The sequence below is a fragment of the Microdochium trichocladiopsis genome (assembly GCF_020744255.1).
Source record: "Microdochium trichocladiopsis strain MPI-CAGE-CH-0230 chromosome Unknown B0I36scaffold_7, whole genome shotgun sequence".
In the NCBI taxonomy this organism is placed as follows: Eukaryota; Fungi; Ascomycota; class Sordariomycetes; order Xylariales; family Microdochiaceae; genus Microdochium; species Microdochium trichocladiopsis.
In genome coordinates this window covers 1,956,774-1,972,189 of record NW_025763550.1, presented here as the reverse complement: position 1 = coordinate 1,972,189, position 15,416 = coordinate 1,956,774, and the positions used below count along the sequence as shown (strand labels likewise).

The 15,416-nt window shown below is 57.2% G+C and overlaps 5 protein-coding genes across 5 annotated transcripts; 3 read left to right on the top strand and 2 right to left on the bottom strand.

Annotated features, from left to right (window-relative positions):
• The first annotated feature begins 546 nt into the window (after window positions 1-546).
• B0I36DRAFT_271408 (X-domain of DnaJ-containing-domain-containing protein) lies at window positions 547-2,952 on the top strand. The gene is made up of 3 exons (XM_046151290.1): window positions 547-929; window positions 1,001-2,283; window positions 2,380-2,952. Exons 1-3 carry the CDS (start codon window positions 824-826, stop codon window positions 2,521-2,523), a joined length of 1,533 nt encoding a protein of 510 aa, XP_046010584.1. The 5' UTR covers window positions 547-823; the 3' UTR covers window positions 2,524-2,952.
• A 681-nt stretch (window positions 2,953-3,633) lies between these two features.
• On the bottom strand, window positions 3,634-6,372 carry B0I36DRAFT_364937 (uncharacterized protein; the record flags this gene model as incomplete). Its single annotated transcript, XM_046159062.1, has 1 exon — window positions 3,634-6,372. The coding sequence occupies one exon, from the start codon at window positions 6,370-6,372 to the stop codon at window positions 3,634-3,636; it is 2,739 nt and encodes a 912-aa protein (XP_046010583.1).
• A 1,993-nt stretch (window positions 6,373-8,365) lies between these two features.
• On the top strand, window positions 8,366-8,719 carry B0I36DRAFT_203508 (cytochrome b5-like heme/steroid binding domain-containing protein; the record flags this gene model as incomplete). The annotated part of the gene is made up of 1 exon (XM_046148800.1): window positions 8,366-8,719. A coding segment is annotated over one exon (354 nt), but the record flags the coding sequence as incomplete, so codon positions are not given.
• Window positions 8,720-9,666: 947 nt separating this feature from the next.
• On the bottom strand, window positions 9,667-12,679 carry B0I36DRAFT_327905 (uncharacterized protein). The gene is made up of 3 exons (XM_046154526.1): window positions 12,545-12,679; window positions 12,430-12,489; window positions 9,667-12,358 (listed from the first exon to the last, which is right to left on the bottom strand). Exons 1-3 carry the CDS (start codon window positions 12,579-12,581, stop codon window positions 9,852-9,854), a joined length of 2,604 nt encoding a protein of 867 aa, XP_046010581.1. The 5' UTR covers window positions 12,582-12,679; the 3' UTR covers window positions 9,667-9,851.
• A 156-nt stretch (window positions 12,680-12,835) lies between these two features.
• On the top strand, window positions 12,836-13,852 carry B0I36DRAFT_143399 (acyl-CoA N-acyltransferase). The gene is made up of 2 exons (XM_046148406.1): window positions 12,836-13,209; window positions 13,394-13,852. Exons 1-2 carry the CDS (start codon window positions 12,929-12,931, stop codon window positions 13,620-13,622), a joined length of 510 nt encoding a protein of 169 aa, XP_046010580.1. The 5' UTR covers window positions 12,836-12,928; the 3' UTR covers window positions 13,623-13,852.
• Window positions 13,853-15,416: the final 1,564 nt, after the last annotated feature.

Here is a 15,416-nt window from a genome sequence, read left to right as displayed (position 1 = left end):
CCGACACTTGATTGCGAAGCTGTCCGAAGCCAGACCCTGCATCGTATTAATTAAATGATGGAGAGCCAGCGTATCGTGCCCCATTTTAAAAAAAATAGTAAATGATGACCATCGTCGATGTCAAGGGAGTGCCTGAATGAACGTGCGTGTTTGTGCATCAATCTAGTGTGCCGTGGCCTAATTAAGTCGGTGCCTGCTTTCTCCTGCCTGCCTGCCGTCTGTCCAGCGATCCACGTAATCGCGCGGTGCGCAGTCTGAGAGCCGGTCAGCCGACGGAGGGTGGCTCAGGCCTGTCAACGTCACAGGTCAGCTCCGGCCTCTCACTTCATCGATTTGCGCAGTGGAAACGCCGACTTTCCTTGCAGGGCAGACCCCTGCATCCAAGAGTACTTGCTTCCCTGTTGGGCTGCCGTGCCGCCACCAGGTACCTTTCTGCCAGCCCTGCCTGCCTGGGCTGCTTCTCTACGCATGTGCCCCACCATTACGCTATCGGCTCTGTCTGCTTTCCTGGCGGACGCCTGCGCATGTGCCCACTCGAACAGCTTGGCCAACCCCTCCATCTCGAAGAGTCAACATTTTTTGGGACGAGCCTTGTCATCTCTGCATACCGCCGCGCCCATTCACTTTTGCAGACCACAGCCGACTTGCCCCAATACATAAACCAGTCGGCAGCAGAGCCTTCGCCCTTGAGTTCTACATCCGATTTTGCCAGCGCTCTACGCGGATATAAGGCGTCACCGCCGGGCTCCCTAATCTTCTACTTTGCGACACACCCCTTCTTTGCCTAGCGACTCACAGCCGCCCGCCAGGCTTTTCCGGCATCATGGTCGTCGACACGGCATATTACGATGCCCTGGGCGTCCAGCCCACGGCGACCGACATCGAGATCAAGAAGGCCTACCGCAAAATGGCTATTGTCCACCACCCAGGTGCGTAGTAGCCGACGGCGAGAGACTCCTTGGGCCATCCGGGGTCTGACTGCTGACTTTGGCCCCGACAGACAAAAACCCTGACGATCCTACCGCTTCTGAGAAGTTCCAAGCCATCGGCGAGGCTTACCAAGTCCTCTCTGACAAGGACCTCAGAGCCGCGTACGACAAGTATGGCAAGGAAGGCGCCAAGCCCCAGGAGGGCTTTGTCGATCCGGCCGAGTTCTTCAGCAGCATATTCGGTGGAGAGGCCTTTGTCGACTGGATCGGCGAGATCAGCCTCATGAAGGACCTGACGGCAACCATGGACATCACCATGGCCGAGGAGGAAGCCGCCGCCGCCGCCGCTGCCGAGGAAGAGGAGACTGCTACTGCCGCTGGGGCCAAGAAGTCGTCTGACGAGGCCGAGTTTCCTGGTACTGCAGAAGCCATGCGCGAAAGCGCAAAGACATCGGGCGCCACGACTGCTGCTACGCCTGCCGCCCCCCCGCCGACCGTCACTGTTCAAGACGAGAGCTCGGATCCAGCAAAGCCAGCTCAGGCTGCGGCCGCCGGCACTTCCACCCCAGCATCGACCGAGACACCACCGCTCCCTTCCAGAACCCCGTCACCGAATCCTTCGAGACACGCGATCCCCATTAGACCAGCTCTTATGGACCGACCATCGGACGAGGGGGATCTTGCTGGGCAGACCGAAGAAGAGAAGGAGCTGCGGAGGAAGGAAAAGAAAAAGGGCCTCTCAAAAGAGCAGCGCGATCAACTCGCTGCCTACGAGAAGGAGCGCGCGAGAGTACGGCAAGAGCGCATCGACACTCTCGCCCGGAAGCTGATCGACCGTATTTCGGTGTGGACCGAGACCGACAAAGGCTCGGACGTAACCAAGGCATTCCAGGAGAAGATCCGCCTCGAAGTGGAGAACCTCAAGATGGAGAGTTTCGGACTCGACATCCTGCACGCTGTCGGTGCGGTCTACCTGTCGAAAGCCACTGGCTTGATAAAGTCGCAAAAGTTCCTCGGCATCGGGGGCTTCTTCAGCCGCATGAAGGACAAGGGCACACTCGTCAAGGACACCTGGAACACGATCTCGTCGGCAATCGACGCACAGCAGACCATGGAGGAAATGGCTCGCATGGAGCAGGAGGGCGGCGAGGACTGGACAGACGAGCGCAAGATGGAGTACGAGCGCCGCGTCACTGGCAAGATCTTGACAGCGGCGTGGAGAGGCTCAAAGTTTGAGATTCAGAGCGTGCTACGTGATGTCTGTGACGTTGTCCTCAACGACAAGAAGGTCAAGCTCGAGAAGCGTCTCGAGCGAGCCCAAGCCATGGTGCTCATTGCCGAGATCCTCAGCAAGGTAAGAACGGCCGCTGCCCCACACACACACATACACACACACATTCCTCCTCTATCGAAGCGTCCACTGACCTTTTGCCTTTTCTCTCAAATCTAGGCCCAGCGCACACCCGAAGAGGAGGGCGACTACATGGCCTTTGAGCAGCTGGTTGCCGAGGCTGCTCTCAAGAAGGAGAAGGACTCGAAGAAGAAGGGCAAGGACCACAAGGACAGCGAAGCCGCGACATCCGCGGCGAACTAGTAGTACCCGTTCCAGACTTGGTGAGCTTGCCCAACCGCTTTGCGGGCAATAAGCAAAATTTTCGTCCTTAACGTGGCTCGAGCACGTAGGTTCGCGGCCTACACTGAAGAGAACGAGAGCAAGCGGACCTCGGAGGGAAGCCGATGTGAATTCGTGCTAGAGGCTGCCACTCTGCTTGTGTGAAGATTTCCCCCCAAATTCCCCCTTCCGTCGTAGTTCGGTTTTTTTTTTATATCATAGAAGATACTTATTCTCTCCCAACCCGCGTTAGTACGTGGTGCAGTCTGTTGCATGCGAAGACCAAAAATAATGGTCACTATGGGGTGTCACAATGTCTAGATAAGCTCGTCAATCTTGACACGACGAAACAAATGCAAGATGCCGTAGAGCAAGATATTGAGAATCTGTCGATACATTCTTTGTATACGCAAAGACAAGTCTATTCATCTATCCTGCTTGCGCGAGTTGCCTGGCTTTCAATGCACGTGTGCTTCCTCATGCCAGTGGCTTTCCTCCTTCTTTGTGTCCTTGCTGCTTGCGGGACCAGACAGTCCTTCGGAATTGAGGTACTCAGGCAGATTTCTGCTGCTTAACAGCCACGACTGTGCGCATGCCTCGATAAGAGACAGTCTTTGGGGGTATCGAGATTACATGTCAACAAACATATATGTATATATCTGAGATTGAACAATGAAAGGCAAGGAGACCAAGGAAATGTGAATCTGATCAGGTGAGGGGATGGGTCTATTCATCCAGTTTTGCGCCTGCTTATGCCAAAATGGAAGGGGTATCCGATATTCTTACACGATGATGAAGGAAGGGCAAACGAGGGGAATGGGAAAAGTGGTGTTCGCTGAGATTGTGGATGCTGATGCGGATTTGGACAGTCGAGGAGCCTCCGACAAACAAGACGCCGTTTGTGTATGCCGGTGAAAATGCAAAGAACAGATCGTCGTCATGGTCGTCGTCAAGGAGTTGCTCCGATGTGACCGCAGCCGTCAGCGGTTATAATGTGGTTGTGAGATAACGAAAGTGTGATGGATGTTTTCAGATTGCTGAACTGGATATAGCAGTTGCACGGATGTGCCCTCGATCACTGCAGACCGCATATCAAAGCGTTCGGTCAAGATCGGCAGCAATGTCGTCCAGTTCCGCTAGAGTGGCGTCAAGGTCAAGGTTGCCACTGTCAAGGGCAGCACTGTCGAATGTATCCTCCTCTTCATCAAGAGGGTCAAGGATCCGCCCGCCAATCTTGACTTCGCTGACTCGAACATGGTAGTCGAGCGCTTTTTGACCCTCCTTGATCAGCTCCTCGGTCCAACTCATGCAGCGAAGAATACTCTGGTTTAGCTTCTGCGAGTCAACCAATATCTCCTGATGCTTTGTGAGGTCTAGTCGTAGACGTTTTTCGTCTCTTTTCCTGTGCCGTGAATCCCTTTCGGCTATGATGCTTGGAGTCAAAGACTCTGAAGTCGACTCCGAGTCGGAAAACGAGTCATCAGCAAGGTCGACGTCGAGCTCTGGGCCTTCTTCACTGAGATCGGCCAGACTGAGATCCGCGGCTTGTTCGCCGTTCAGGAATTCAGAGCTTGCACGGCTCGACAGGCCTGCAGAAGCCATAGAAAGCCGACCAGTGCGGGACATGCGCTTGAAACGACGGATTTCTGCCGTTTGTTTCTTGAGCTGTCTCTCCAGGGTGCGGTTGATTGCCTCTAAAGATGCGTTGGTGATTTCAAGATCTTGGACCTTGCGTTCACGGCGAGCATTGGCCACCAACTCATTGATCGGGTCAGGTGTTTGCGCTGATTTTGTCGGGCTCTGGAGATCTTCGGATGGAGCGTCGCCCGTAGAGCTGCCCTCCGACGGCTCCCCGTCGTCGAATTCATCGGCTGCCTGGATGATGGAGGCGAGGGTTAATGGCGCTGGAGTAGATGGTGCATGTAGCGGGGACACCGGCTCTGTCGCAAAATGGGGTGACAGCTGAGGTGAAGTGAATCTCGGGGCGTTCATCACATGCTCAACAGAGACCAAGCTGCCAGTTCTCGAGTGGCCACCAGTCCAAGATGATGTGCCTGAGCTTGTACGCCGCATCGAACTACGTTTCGGGGGCGCGGGTTGGGGAGAAGTGACGTGGGACCGCGGAGGTGTGCCCGAAGGTATAGCTTGCATTTTGGGTAGAGGGTGCGGAGTCTGACCGGCGAGCTTGACAGGCGAGTGCGGACGTTGCACTGCGTGGCCGCCGAGTTGAGGGCTGTTTTGTAAGCCAGAGCTGGGACGGCCTCCTGACTTTGGCTGTAAACCAGACACACCTGAGCTCGAACCACGGGACACTGGTGGGCTTGGTCGCAGTTCTGGAACGCCATTGGCGTAGAGGAATTTGCTCTGTACATCATTCTGAGTCTGCTGCGCGAGTGCCGGCGCGGATTGTGTGGTCGGAGGAGGGGTATCACCGATAGTGTTGCCGTTGGCATAGAAGAACGTGGGTGGCTTCGAAGGAGTCTGTTTGGTATGCGGAGCTGCTGGTCGAGGAAGGGAAGTCTTGACGTCGCTTGCATGGAAGAACTTCGAGTCGGAGGCCGTTGGGCTTTCGATCCTATTGACGTTGCCATAGTCTGTCGACTTTCTGAAGTTGGGTGCCTCGATATTGGAAAGATGCGCAGTGCTGCCCGGCAATGGGTCCCAACCATCTTGCCGGTCTAAATTGGGTGTTCCGTTTGGGGTGCTGTTAGCACTGTCCACACGAACCTGCCTCGTTCCAGAACGTGGGGTGACGTGCGCAGCCAGATATGGAGCTGGAGTGTCTGCGCTGGGAGAATCAACATCGTGGTGGTTTGTGGTACCGATCTTTGGATGAGAGAAACGCTTTGCAACCGGCGTTGTCATGGCACTTGGTGCCAGGGCAGGGGCTTGGTGACCTTTTGCTGCCACCTTTGGCATTAGGGGTGCTCTGCTCGACGGCCGCATCGCAGAGGCACTGAGGGTCGGCATTGTTGGTCTGACAGGCGCCGAGCCCTGGCCTGGTCTGTCTGTAGGCATAATGGGAGTGCGGGACACGCCCAGGGGTGCCTGCTTCACGAATCCAACTGGTGCGGATGTGCGCAGAGCACCATTGTGAAGGCGTACTGTTGGGGCTCCTCGATGAGCGAGCGATGCAGCCGAAGAAGGCCTGGCCACCGAGGGAGGGGCAGAGGCGGTGGGTGTCGTGGTGGATATGCCACTGCTCCTTCGCTCTCGCCTGTCGGAGGTGTTTGTGGTTGCGGTGCTGGTGGGAGCGAGGGATCGCCGTGATTTGGCCGCGAGCGTGGAGTTGGAGGATGTGGACGAGCTGAGGGTTGCCGACACCGACCTGCCTGAAGAAGTGGCGCCAGACGAGTTTGATGACGACCTCGCGGAGACGGCTGAAGAACGCCGGGGGCCGGGCTGAGGCGAGAGGGAGGACCGTTTCCTGGCACGCTCAAAGGAGTGGGAAGCTGGTGACGGCGAGTGGCCAGCAGGAGGCTGGAGGGAGTCGGACGTGGAGCGAACCGAGGAGCGTGCACTCGGGGGTTGCTGGTGGAGGGCGGGTCTGAGAGCACGGGGCCGCTTTGGTGCGTGGGCGTCGGTGAGGGCGGCGTACCTAGCGGCGGCGGAGGAAGCCCTGGCGGAGGTGATGGTGGTGGTGATGGTGGTGGTGGTTGAGGCCGCGGAGGAAGAGCGCGGCGCGGTGGCGATGCTGGCGGCGGGAGGCTTGTGTTTGGCGTGAGCCCTGAAGCTGGGGCGGGAGGAGCTGTCGCGCGAGGTGGAGGACGTCAAGGAGAGGTCGGAGCTGGTGTCGAGGGAGCAGTGGCTGGCCGGACCCAACGAGCGCATCCTGCCGGTGCAGCGGGAACGAGGGGAGTGGAGAGCAGCCGAGGATCAGGCGGGAGCAGTGACAAGCCCGTCCTGCTCAATTGCCCGTGTCTGGTGCTCTTGCTAGGACGGGCATCGAGGGGATTCCTGTGAGTGCAGCGCCGTCTTGCTGGTTGTTGACAGGACAGATGAGGATCGTGGATGGTCGTGCAGCCGTGGGTGGGTTCTCTTGCGGTCTGGCCTGGGCAGGTGCACGGTCGTCGCCGCTCAGGAGAAACGCAGCAGGCAGGCACGACAAGAAGAAGAGACACTGTGCTGATGACGAGTGGCAGAATCACAACGGGATTGGCAATTCAAAGAGTCCAGAGCCGACAATTGTTTACTCGTTTCCTGGCTGGCTGGCTATCGAAAACGGCACGAGCCATCATAAGCCGTCGTGGTATACCCTCTTGGATTGTGTGTTTGGTTTCCGCCTGGTGCATGGCACATGCCAGCCAGCCAGCCAGCACAGCACAGCACACGCGCCAGCGCTGCTCTGATAAGGCTCGACCCCTCCGTCAAACCTTGTGTTGACACGTCCATCTACCCGCCCTCCTCCGCGTTCTCCAGTGAGCAACCTTGCTGGATGTTGGTGGCTGTAGGTCGCGGCCTGGGCCTGCATTGACGTGTTGAGTGACCTGCAATGTCGGGCTCAATAGCGGTGTAGAGCTAAGAGGGGTCCCCTGCCTTGGTACATTTAGTCCGTCCGATCGTCGCACGGCAATCGTAGATAATCATCACCCACCCACGCGTACGAGCAGGCATGTCATGCCTCGCTGCTGGACAATTGCACAGATCAGATGCCACCCACAGTCGAGACTCTCCTCGGCCCGCGGATGATGGTCCTCTGAGACGTGCAAGCCGGTGGCTGCGAGACACCCCACAAATGCCCAAGACAAGCATCATCCATGTCCATGTCTCCCGTGCCTAATAGTAAGTACCTTCAGGTATGATGACAAAGCGCGTGGTCCCTGGCTGTCGGGTGTCACTGGCCACGTTAGCGTAGTAAATGTTTCTTAATTAGGGGTCTGTCTGCTCAGCAGTATCTGTGGATGTTAGTGGCGGCTGGCGCCGAGCCCACCACGCCCCTCGGATCGTGACAGGCTCTTCCCTGCGCAGGCGCATCAACTCCGCCAGCATCATCCTCTGTCCCCTCTCACGACAGAGTTTGCTACAACCGCCCTGCTTTCCTGCATTAGTCCTGCGCATAATGGTTTTCATTTCTTCATAGCACTTAGCCTCAACCACGCCGGCCGGCTTCCGACGCCACGATCCTCGTCCCCCCCAGCACGTCGCCGCCAGCCGATCCCGTGCCGGGCCCTGGTCCGCATCGCGTCCCCCCGCCATGGCCGTCGTCGGCCTTTCCCTCATCCTCGCGTCCGTGGTCTGGGTCGTCTTCCGCCGCCCTCCCTTTGTCGAGACGCTATGGGCTCTCATACGTGGCCACCCCACGATCCAGCAGCCGCCCTCGACAACGCGCCCTCCTCCGCCAAGTCGTGGCTCATCGCCCATCCAAGACATCTCCTCGTCGTCGCCCTCGATCACTACCAGTCGCGGGGAAGACCAGAACGCCGAGTCCGTCGAATTGAATGTCCTGCCGCCTCAAGATGGGAGCTCCTCGCCACAAGTCACGCCCAAGGCTACCGCCGCTGCCGGGCCCAGCAACGCGATTCCCTCCTTCACCCTTGCGCCGGACCCGTCTGAAGACAGCAACACAATGCCTCCTCCGCCACGGCTCTCCATGCCGCCCCCGCCACGTCCAGCAGGAGGCAGCCCAGGTCTCATGGCTCCTCCGCCACGCCCGCCGACCCTGAACAGCCTGCCGCCCACAAACGGCGGTGGCAGCACAAGATCCGGCAGCTCGCTCCTCGCAGCCCCAGCCGGCCGGCCTTCGCCCTTGCCAAACAGGAACTACGACCGCCAGCCAGGCTCGTCCACCCTCGCTCCCCCGCCAACACACAGCAGCAAGCCCGCAAAGCCCTCACGCAAGGTCATCCTCGAGCCGGGCCGCTCGCCGCTGGACTGGGCGCGCATCGCGAACCACCCGACGTCCGACCTGCGCAACCTGCCCGCCGGCACGCCATACCTGCGCGTCACGCCGAGCATGCTGAAGCAGCAGACGGGCCGCAAGGGCAAGGACGCCTGGACGGCGCTGAACGGCCGCGTGTACAACATCTCCCCGTACTTGCCGTACCATCCAGGTGGAGAGCCGGAGCTTCTGCGATGTGCCGGCCGCGACGGGACCAAGCTCTTTGGAGAGATCCATCCTTGGGTCAACTACGAGACCATGTTGGCGAGCTCCATGATCGGTCTCTTCGTCGAGGAGACCGAGGCTGCGAGCAGCAGCGGGATGGACGACATGGACTGAACGGCGTTGACACATGATTCAACCGCAGAGTCATCTGCCTGTCTAAAACGAGCAGGGGCGGGCCGCCGGCATTCCTCCATGTGCTCGCTCCTGTAGGGAGTTGCGTCTCTGGCAGTCTGGCCTCAGGACACATGGGCACACTCTTGCTAAGACGGGCGAGTACGGGACTCAGTGAGTACTTCGGCAAACCCGTAAGCGGGTCGCGGTTCAAGACAGGTCCCGCCGGTCTACCCCATCTTCGCGGGCAAAGCTCCGACCTCCCTTCAGACGACTACGACAGCTTTGCGCACGTCTTCCTTAAAAGGGCGCGCGTGGCGTCGGTGCACTCAGCTGCCCATCCCCGCGATACAAAGACATACTTGACCAGCACAACATCAAGTGCGGAAACCCGCTTCGGACTGTGATTTTCCAACCGGCAATTCTCTTCCGTCGCAGGTTGGAAACGGGAGTAGAACGAGCGAAAGGCTTGCAGGTCCAGCGCAACCCCGATAATGACGGAACAATGCGGGCCACTCTAAAGGGGTCTCTTTTCGTGGTCTGGGCCGTCGGCTATAGGCTTTGTTCATGCCGCTCACAGTCAGTAGTAATGGGGCCCAATTATCACAGGGGATGGCGGTGCCCATTCCCAATGCCTAGGGTTCCTCCCAAAGTAGTAGGCAGCGGTAAGAAAAGTCCCTTTGTGACACTTTACGCAGAGCGGAAGACGCTGGGTAATTTTCAAATTTACAAATGTGAGCAGAGGTCGAGTGTTGCTGAATTGAGCTACTAGAGTCGTGATGCGTAAGGGTGGCCCTTGACAACCCTCCAATAGATCAAATACCTAGTTGTTTATTTTTAGATTTAGACTCATATAGACTTCTTCTGGTCAGAGAGATGTTCTCAACACTTGATGCATAAATAATACAATTCTGTTGCTAGACGAGACTCAAGCTTGTTGTTTTGACATGCACCAAAGTAATTGCCAGAATTGGGAGTGGGTTATCTTTGTCCGACAGAGAAGTCTGCAGTTTTGATATGCTGCTTGCTACATTATCAGCGTATAACTAGTAGCCGAAACGGCGCCTGACAACAAGTGTCACATGCACAGCGACCCTCACCGTCGCCGGAACTTGAACCGCAGCTCGTCCTCGCTATCATCATCATCGTCTTCACTTGCTACGATGGTGGCGATGGCTGCCCGCGCGCTTCCAGCTCCAGCACCGGCCCTGGTCCGCTTGCTTGCGGGCTGTTCACGGATAGGCACGGCTTCGGTGGCGGGTCTCTTGCCCCTGATTGATGCCATCGCTGCGGCTGTCCCACGAGACACTTGTGATCGTTGCGTTGTGTTTTGTGTCGTCGCTGACATCCCTGATCTTGATGACGAAGTTGGAGGCGGCCGCTGCACCTGAGACAGTTGTGACCGTTTCTCGCCGCCGGTGCTCGTCGTCGCTGTTGCCCGGGAGGATCGCGGGGCGGACATGGAGATAACTACCTCATCATCATCGTCGTCGTCGACATCCTCGCCTGTAGGTATGCTGTGAGAGTCTGCTCTTGACTGCGCAGCCTCGTTGTCGTCGTCCTCGTCGCTGTCAACGGGAGACAGTTTCTCTGGGCCACGTCGACTTCTTACTGGGTGCGACCCGTTTGATGCGCGCGTAGAAGGCGGGCCATGGGGCACATCCTGTGTCTGTGTGCTGTTGCGGCTACCACTCTTCTGGCTCCTCTCGGTCTGCTTCTTCCGGCTCTTCTGCTGGCTACCATCCTCGAGCCAGTAGTCCGCGCCGATACCAAAGGCCTTGGTCTGTACCTGTTCCAGCGGCACGATGATTTTCTGTGCCGGCCGTCCTTGCTCGGCCCCGCGCCTCTGGAACTTCTTGAAGTTCTTACGCCCGTTCCACGCTGGATCCCATCTTCCATCGGCTATATCCTGGTCCCGCGTGCGGACGACTGGTGCTTCACGTAATGCCATAGGCTCGGTGATTTGCAGCCGCCGAATTTCAGCGAGATCGAGACCCTCGGGTGCAGTCTCGAGCTCTTGTCGCTCCGCCCTTGCGCGTGCCTCAGCTTCCTCGCGATGCTGCCGGGCTACTCCGAGCACATCAATCTCCTTCTTAACCTTAACAGGTTTCCCCGCTGGCCGCCTGTTCGTTTCTGGGACCGGCGATGGCCGTCGAGGAACAGGCTCCTCGCCGGCTTCGATACGCCGACGTTTCACTTGAGCTGCTGTTGGTGCAAAGCCTTCCATGATGTCAACCTGTTGCCCCACAGGCGAAGCCGCTCTCTTGCGAAGTGGCCGTCCTCCATCTTGACCAGCATCAGGCAGCAGACTGTCTTCGTCATGCTGCGCAACAAAGAGGCTCTCCTGAGAAGGCTCCTCGGCTGCATTGGGTTTCGAGATGGGTGGCGCAGGTTTCAGCGGCTCGTCGTCCTCGTCGATATCGATGCCGAACCCCTTGAACCTGCTGCCGCCGACGCCTCGTTCTCGCCGTCGTCTAAAAGCCGAGATCCGTGGTACCGAGTCACTGCTCTCACTAAGAGCCTGCTGCGAGCTCGCTGGCGGCTCCCCACGACGTGAGACTGAATCGGGCATGGGTGAGTCCTCCTCCTCCTCCAAGGGTCGTCGAAGAACACTCGCATCATTTCCGAGTATGGCCCCAATGAAGTCCTTCTGGTCTATGAGGCGATGATCAAGCCGGAGCGAGATGGTGGTGTAGAAGTTGGTGAACCACTCGAGGTTCTCCCCGTCATTCGGCAGCCACCGAACAACCACGACGCCTTTGCCTTCGCTGCCATCCTCGAACTCTCCCAGCCCCTTCTCGCCCGCCACACCCTTGACGTACCGTATGAAGTCGTCGACCTGAGTCTCTTTCGCAGCGACCTCATGAAGAAGCGCTTTACCCTTCCCTGCGGTGATTGGCGCCATCAGCGAATCCCATTGCTTCCTGTCGTAGAAGATGAACGTGTAGCCGTCGAATATCTCTGCACGCTGCGGGTTCGGGGCGAATGCCGACTCGGGCCTAGGCACGGCGTCATCCGTCCCTGGCGGCAGGTACTTCATGGGATCAGGCCAGTTGCTGTCGAAGTCACTCTCCAGCAGGCTGGCTGCATATGCCTCGCCGTCATCTGGTGGTGACGCAGCCGCAACGACCGCGTCGACGAACTCCGAGCTCACGATGTAGCGTCCGCCAACCAGTGCCTGGAGGCCCTTTGGGGTGTTGCGCTTCCGCGTGACAATGTGCGTCGTCCGCTGCGCGTCGAACTCGCTGGCATATTTGATGTCAAGCTGTTCCAGGGAGCTCTGCAACTTGGACAAAGGATCGGTGCGCAGCTCTTTTGCGGTGAACGAGTAACTCAGCACAACGGGCTGCCAGGTGATGTGGAACTTGGACTGGAATGAGCCCATCTGCAGCGTAGTTGTGTCTTCGGTCAGGACAAGCTTCTCGCCCTTGATCTTGTGGTCATTGATCCTGGTGCCGCCCTTGGAACCAAGATCCTCGACAGTAACGCGAGAGCGTTTGGCTGGATGCAAGCCATCACCGGCAACGACCGCATCGACAGTGATGGTGCAGTGCTTGCGGGAGACAGACTTGGACAGGTCGCCCTTGATGGCGAGCTGGCCCGCTGGGTTGGCATGAATGGCATGTCAGCTTCTTTCGAGCTCATTTGACTCCAGGTCGATGGGCCAAACTCACGTTCGGCTACCGTGCGACCAAAAAGGTACCGCTTGCCGGGCCGGAGCCAGAGTCGCCTGCCTGCGAGACGAATTAGTCATGCACAATGTACGCGGCGGGCCACATTCTGGCTGACCTTCGAAGGCACCGCCCTCATTCTCGAGAATCCACATGGCGTGGTCGGCGGGCTACCTTTGTCGCATGATAAGGCAGCGGTGTCGGGCAATGTGAGATTTGATGGAGCAGATACCTGTGTGCTCGAGCATTGATGTCCTGGTTGTGACACGTATTGAGCAAGGATGTGGCAACGGCTAGCACGGGCGCTCGACGCGAAGTCACATGGTCTGCGGAGTGCTGGCCTGGGGCATCAAGCACCCAGCCCCCCACCAGCACCGAGCCGGGACCCTGCAGCCCCCACTAAGCTCAGCACTTACACCACCCGAAACACCTCGTAACCGTCAATAACCTATCCGGAGGCCAAGAGTAAGACAGCGCGAACGGCAAGAGTCAAGTCATCATCATGGGCGGCGAAGAGTTCTTGTTCCCGGCCTCGGTCATCCCGGCAGACCTGACAGCCTCGATGCCTTCGGGGTACATCATCCGGCCCCTCGCCAGGTCCGACTCCACCAAGGCCTTCTTTCAGTGCCTCGAGGGCTTGACGTGGTGCGGGGATGTGTCCGATGCCGAGTTCGCAGAGCGGTTCGACGAGATGGCTGCCGCTAAGGGTACCTACTACTTTGTGGTAATCGAGCATGCTGGAGTCATTGTTGGCACGGGTGCCCTCATATTGGAGATCAAGCTGTAAGTATCGACCAGGCTGAAGAAGAATGTGCGGCCAATTACCCCGTTCATTTCCCCGCTGCAAGTTTCCAACGCACTCTCGTCAACACAATACAGCATGTTCAGTCTCTCCCGGCTTGAAGAAATAATGTTTGCTCCAGGCAATCAGAAACACCCCAATCAGCACGCTGACAGATTGATTTAGCATCCACAACCGATGCAAGGTCGGCCACATCGAAGAAATATGCATATCTGGCGACCACCAGAAACTCGGCCTGGGGTTGAAGATGCTTGATGCCCTCAATGGCATTGCCGTTGCCCTGGGTTGCGAGAAGACCGTTCTCAACTGCGGGCCCAAGAATGAGGCGTTCTACGTCAAGTGTGGCTTCCACAGCTCGGGCATGGAGATGTCGCGGGTGTTTTTGGACCAATGACTTGGGTTGTCTTCTCTAGGAACGGGGAGGGCTCTTTTGGGTTAGAAAGTAGCAGTGATGCAACATGAGTTGAAGGTCAAGTCATATGTTGGCACTTGTCAACGAGAGATGATGTTTATAGACTGTGGTAGACTATCGAGAAGCCACGAGTCGACTCCCCACGACAAGAGAGAAATAGCCTCGCGTGAAGCCAGGAATTGGCACGTATTGTGAAATGGCAGAGTTCGTGGACATTGTTCCCAGTGCATGCGAACCAACGTAAGCACAGCAACGTACACAGTGTTCAGAAAGAGTTTTGGTCTTTCCCAGCTCACTGCGTCAATTCACACGTTGTTCTGTTCACCGCTCGGAAAGGTGCAGTGGGTTCATGCATTGAGTTTTCGGGCCGCAATTCTCTGATGCCGGGAACGGGCTGATTGGATGACTGGATGTCGTCGATTTCCACTGTGGTTATATAAGACGCAGCAATTAGCCGCAGGGCTGGACACTGACCCAATGACGGGACTTCATGATGCAAGATGACGAAGATACTTTCAGGCAAAAGTGACGAGACTATTTGCAGACTGCTGAGCCAGCATGTGATTTAGAGACAAGTGATATTCTTAGCATAATGTTTGAATGTTCTATTGGAGTTTATGCCTATTTGCCTCCATGTGAATCAACCGAGTGTATCAGTCTGCCGGTCCTCCCTCTGCCGTTTGCTCTACTCCCAACAGTATCATACAAAGCAATCCCCGCCTCTTACGCTCCCATTGATATGGTCCAAGCATTAACTCCCGAGAAATAGATTTCGCCTTTGGTGTCCCTCTCTACGAAAAGAAGCAGTTCGATGTGTCGAAGGTATGCACGCTACTGGCGGTATCTCGGGTCGTCCCGACCTGACCTGGGTGCGTTCTTCTCGCTAATGCCGACGTTGTGGTTCCATGTGGTTGTGGAGCCGCGGTGGACAACACTGGCTTTGCCATTGTCTATGGGACAGCATTTGGTGAGTCTAAGTGTCTACAGAGGAGAGGATGAGTCGAGCTCGACTTACAAGAATGAGGGCTCGGGTAGATGTAAGTGGATGGCGAGGGCTGTCTGGAGCCTCTTGGGCTGCTATTGTTGCTGCTGCTGCTACTGTAGCCGCCGCTGGGGGAGGAGGAGTAGTAGGTGTAGCTTGAGTTTGAGGAAGACATCTTGGAAGCTGATGTGGCGGTAATGGCTGACTGAGAGGCGGGAGTGTCTCTTGTTCGAAAATCACCGGTGGATTGGAGCCGATTGGAGGAATTTGACTTGTAAGTTTGAAGAGTACTTTGGATTGGCAGCGCAATTGAAGGGATATGCAAGAGGAGGCAGGCAGGCTTGTACTTCAGCTTGTCTCTTGTGGATTTTTGGGGTGATGAACAACACGGCAGAAGCGGAAGCCAGCATTGGGCTGCCCCCTTCTCTTTATAGGAATCACAGGATACATGGCAACGCGACTGTCCAACGCTAAGGGCGTTCACCGAGGCATATCGAGGACGAGATACAACGAGAGGGAATACCTAGCCGCAAATGGAGATCGAAGCAAGGTGGAACAGGCAATGAGCAATGCCCCAGGCAGACAAGCCATCTGGCTTGGCCTTGGATCCAAGGCGGGCCACTGGGAGCCCGTGGGCAGTCCATGCCAGGGCGAGGGAATGGCTTGTGGACGACTTCACCGAAGCTTAGCCCCATGAGTCACTTATCAAGCGGTTCCAGGTTGGCCCAACGCTGTGGTGGAAGCGCGGAAAAGTGAACGGTCAGGGCATGCAAAAAGTAGACAAAGGCACGGCC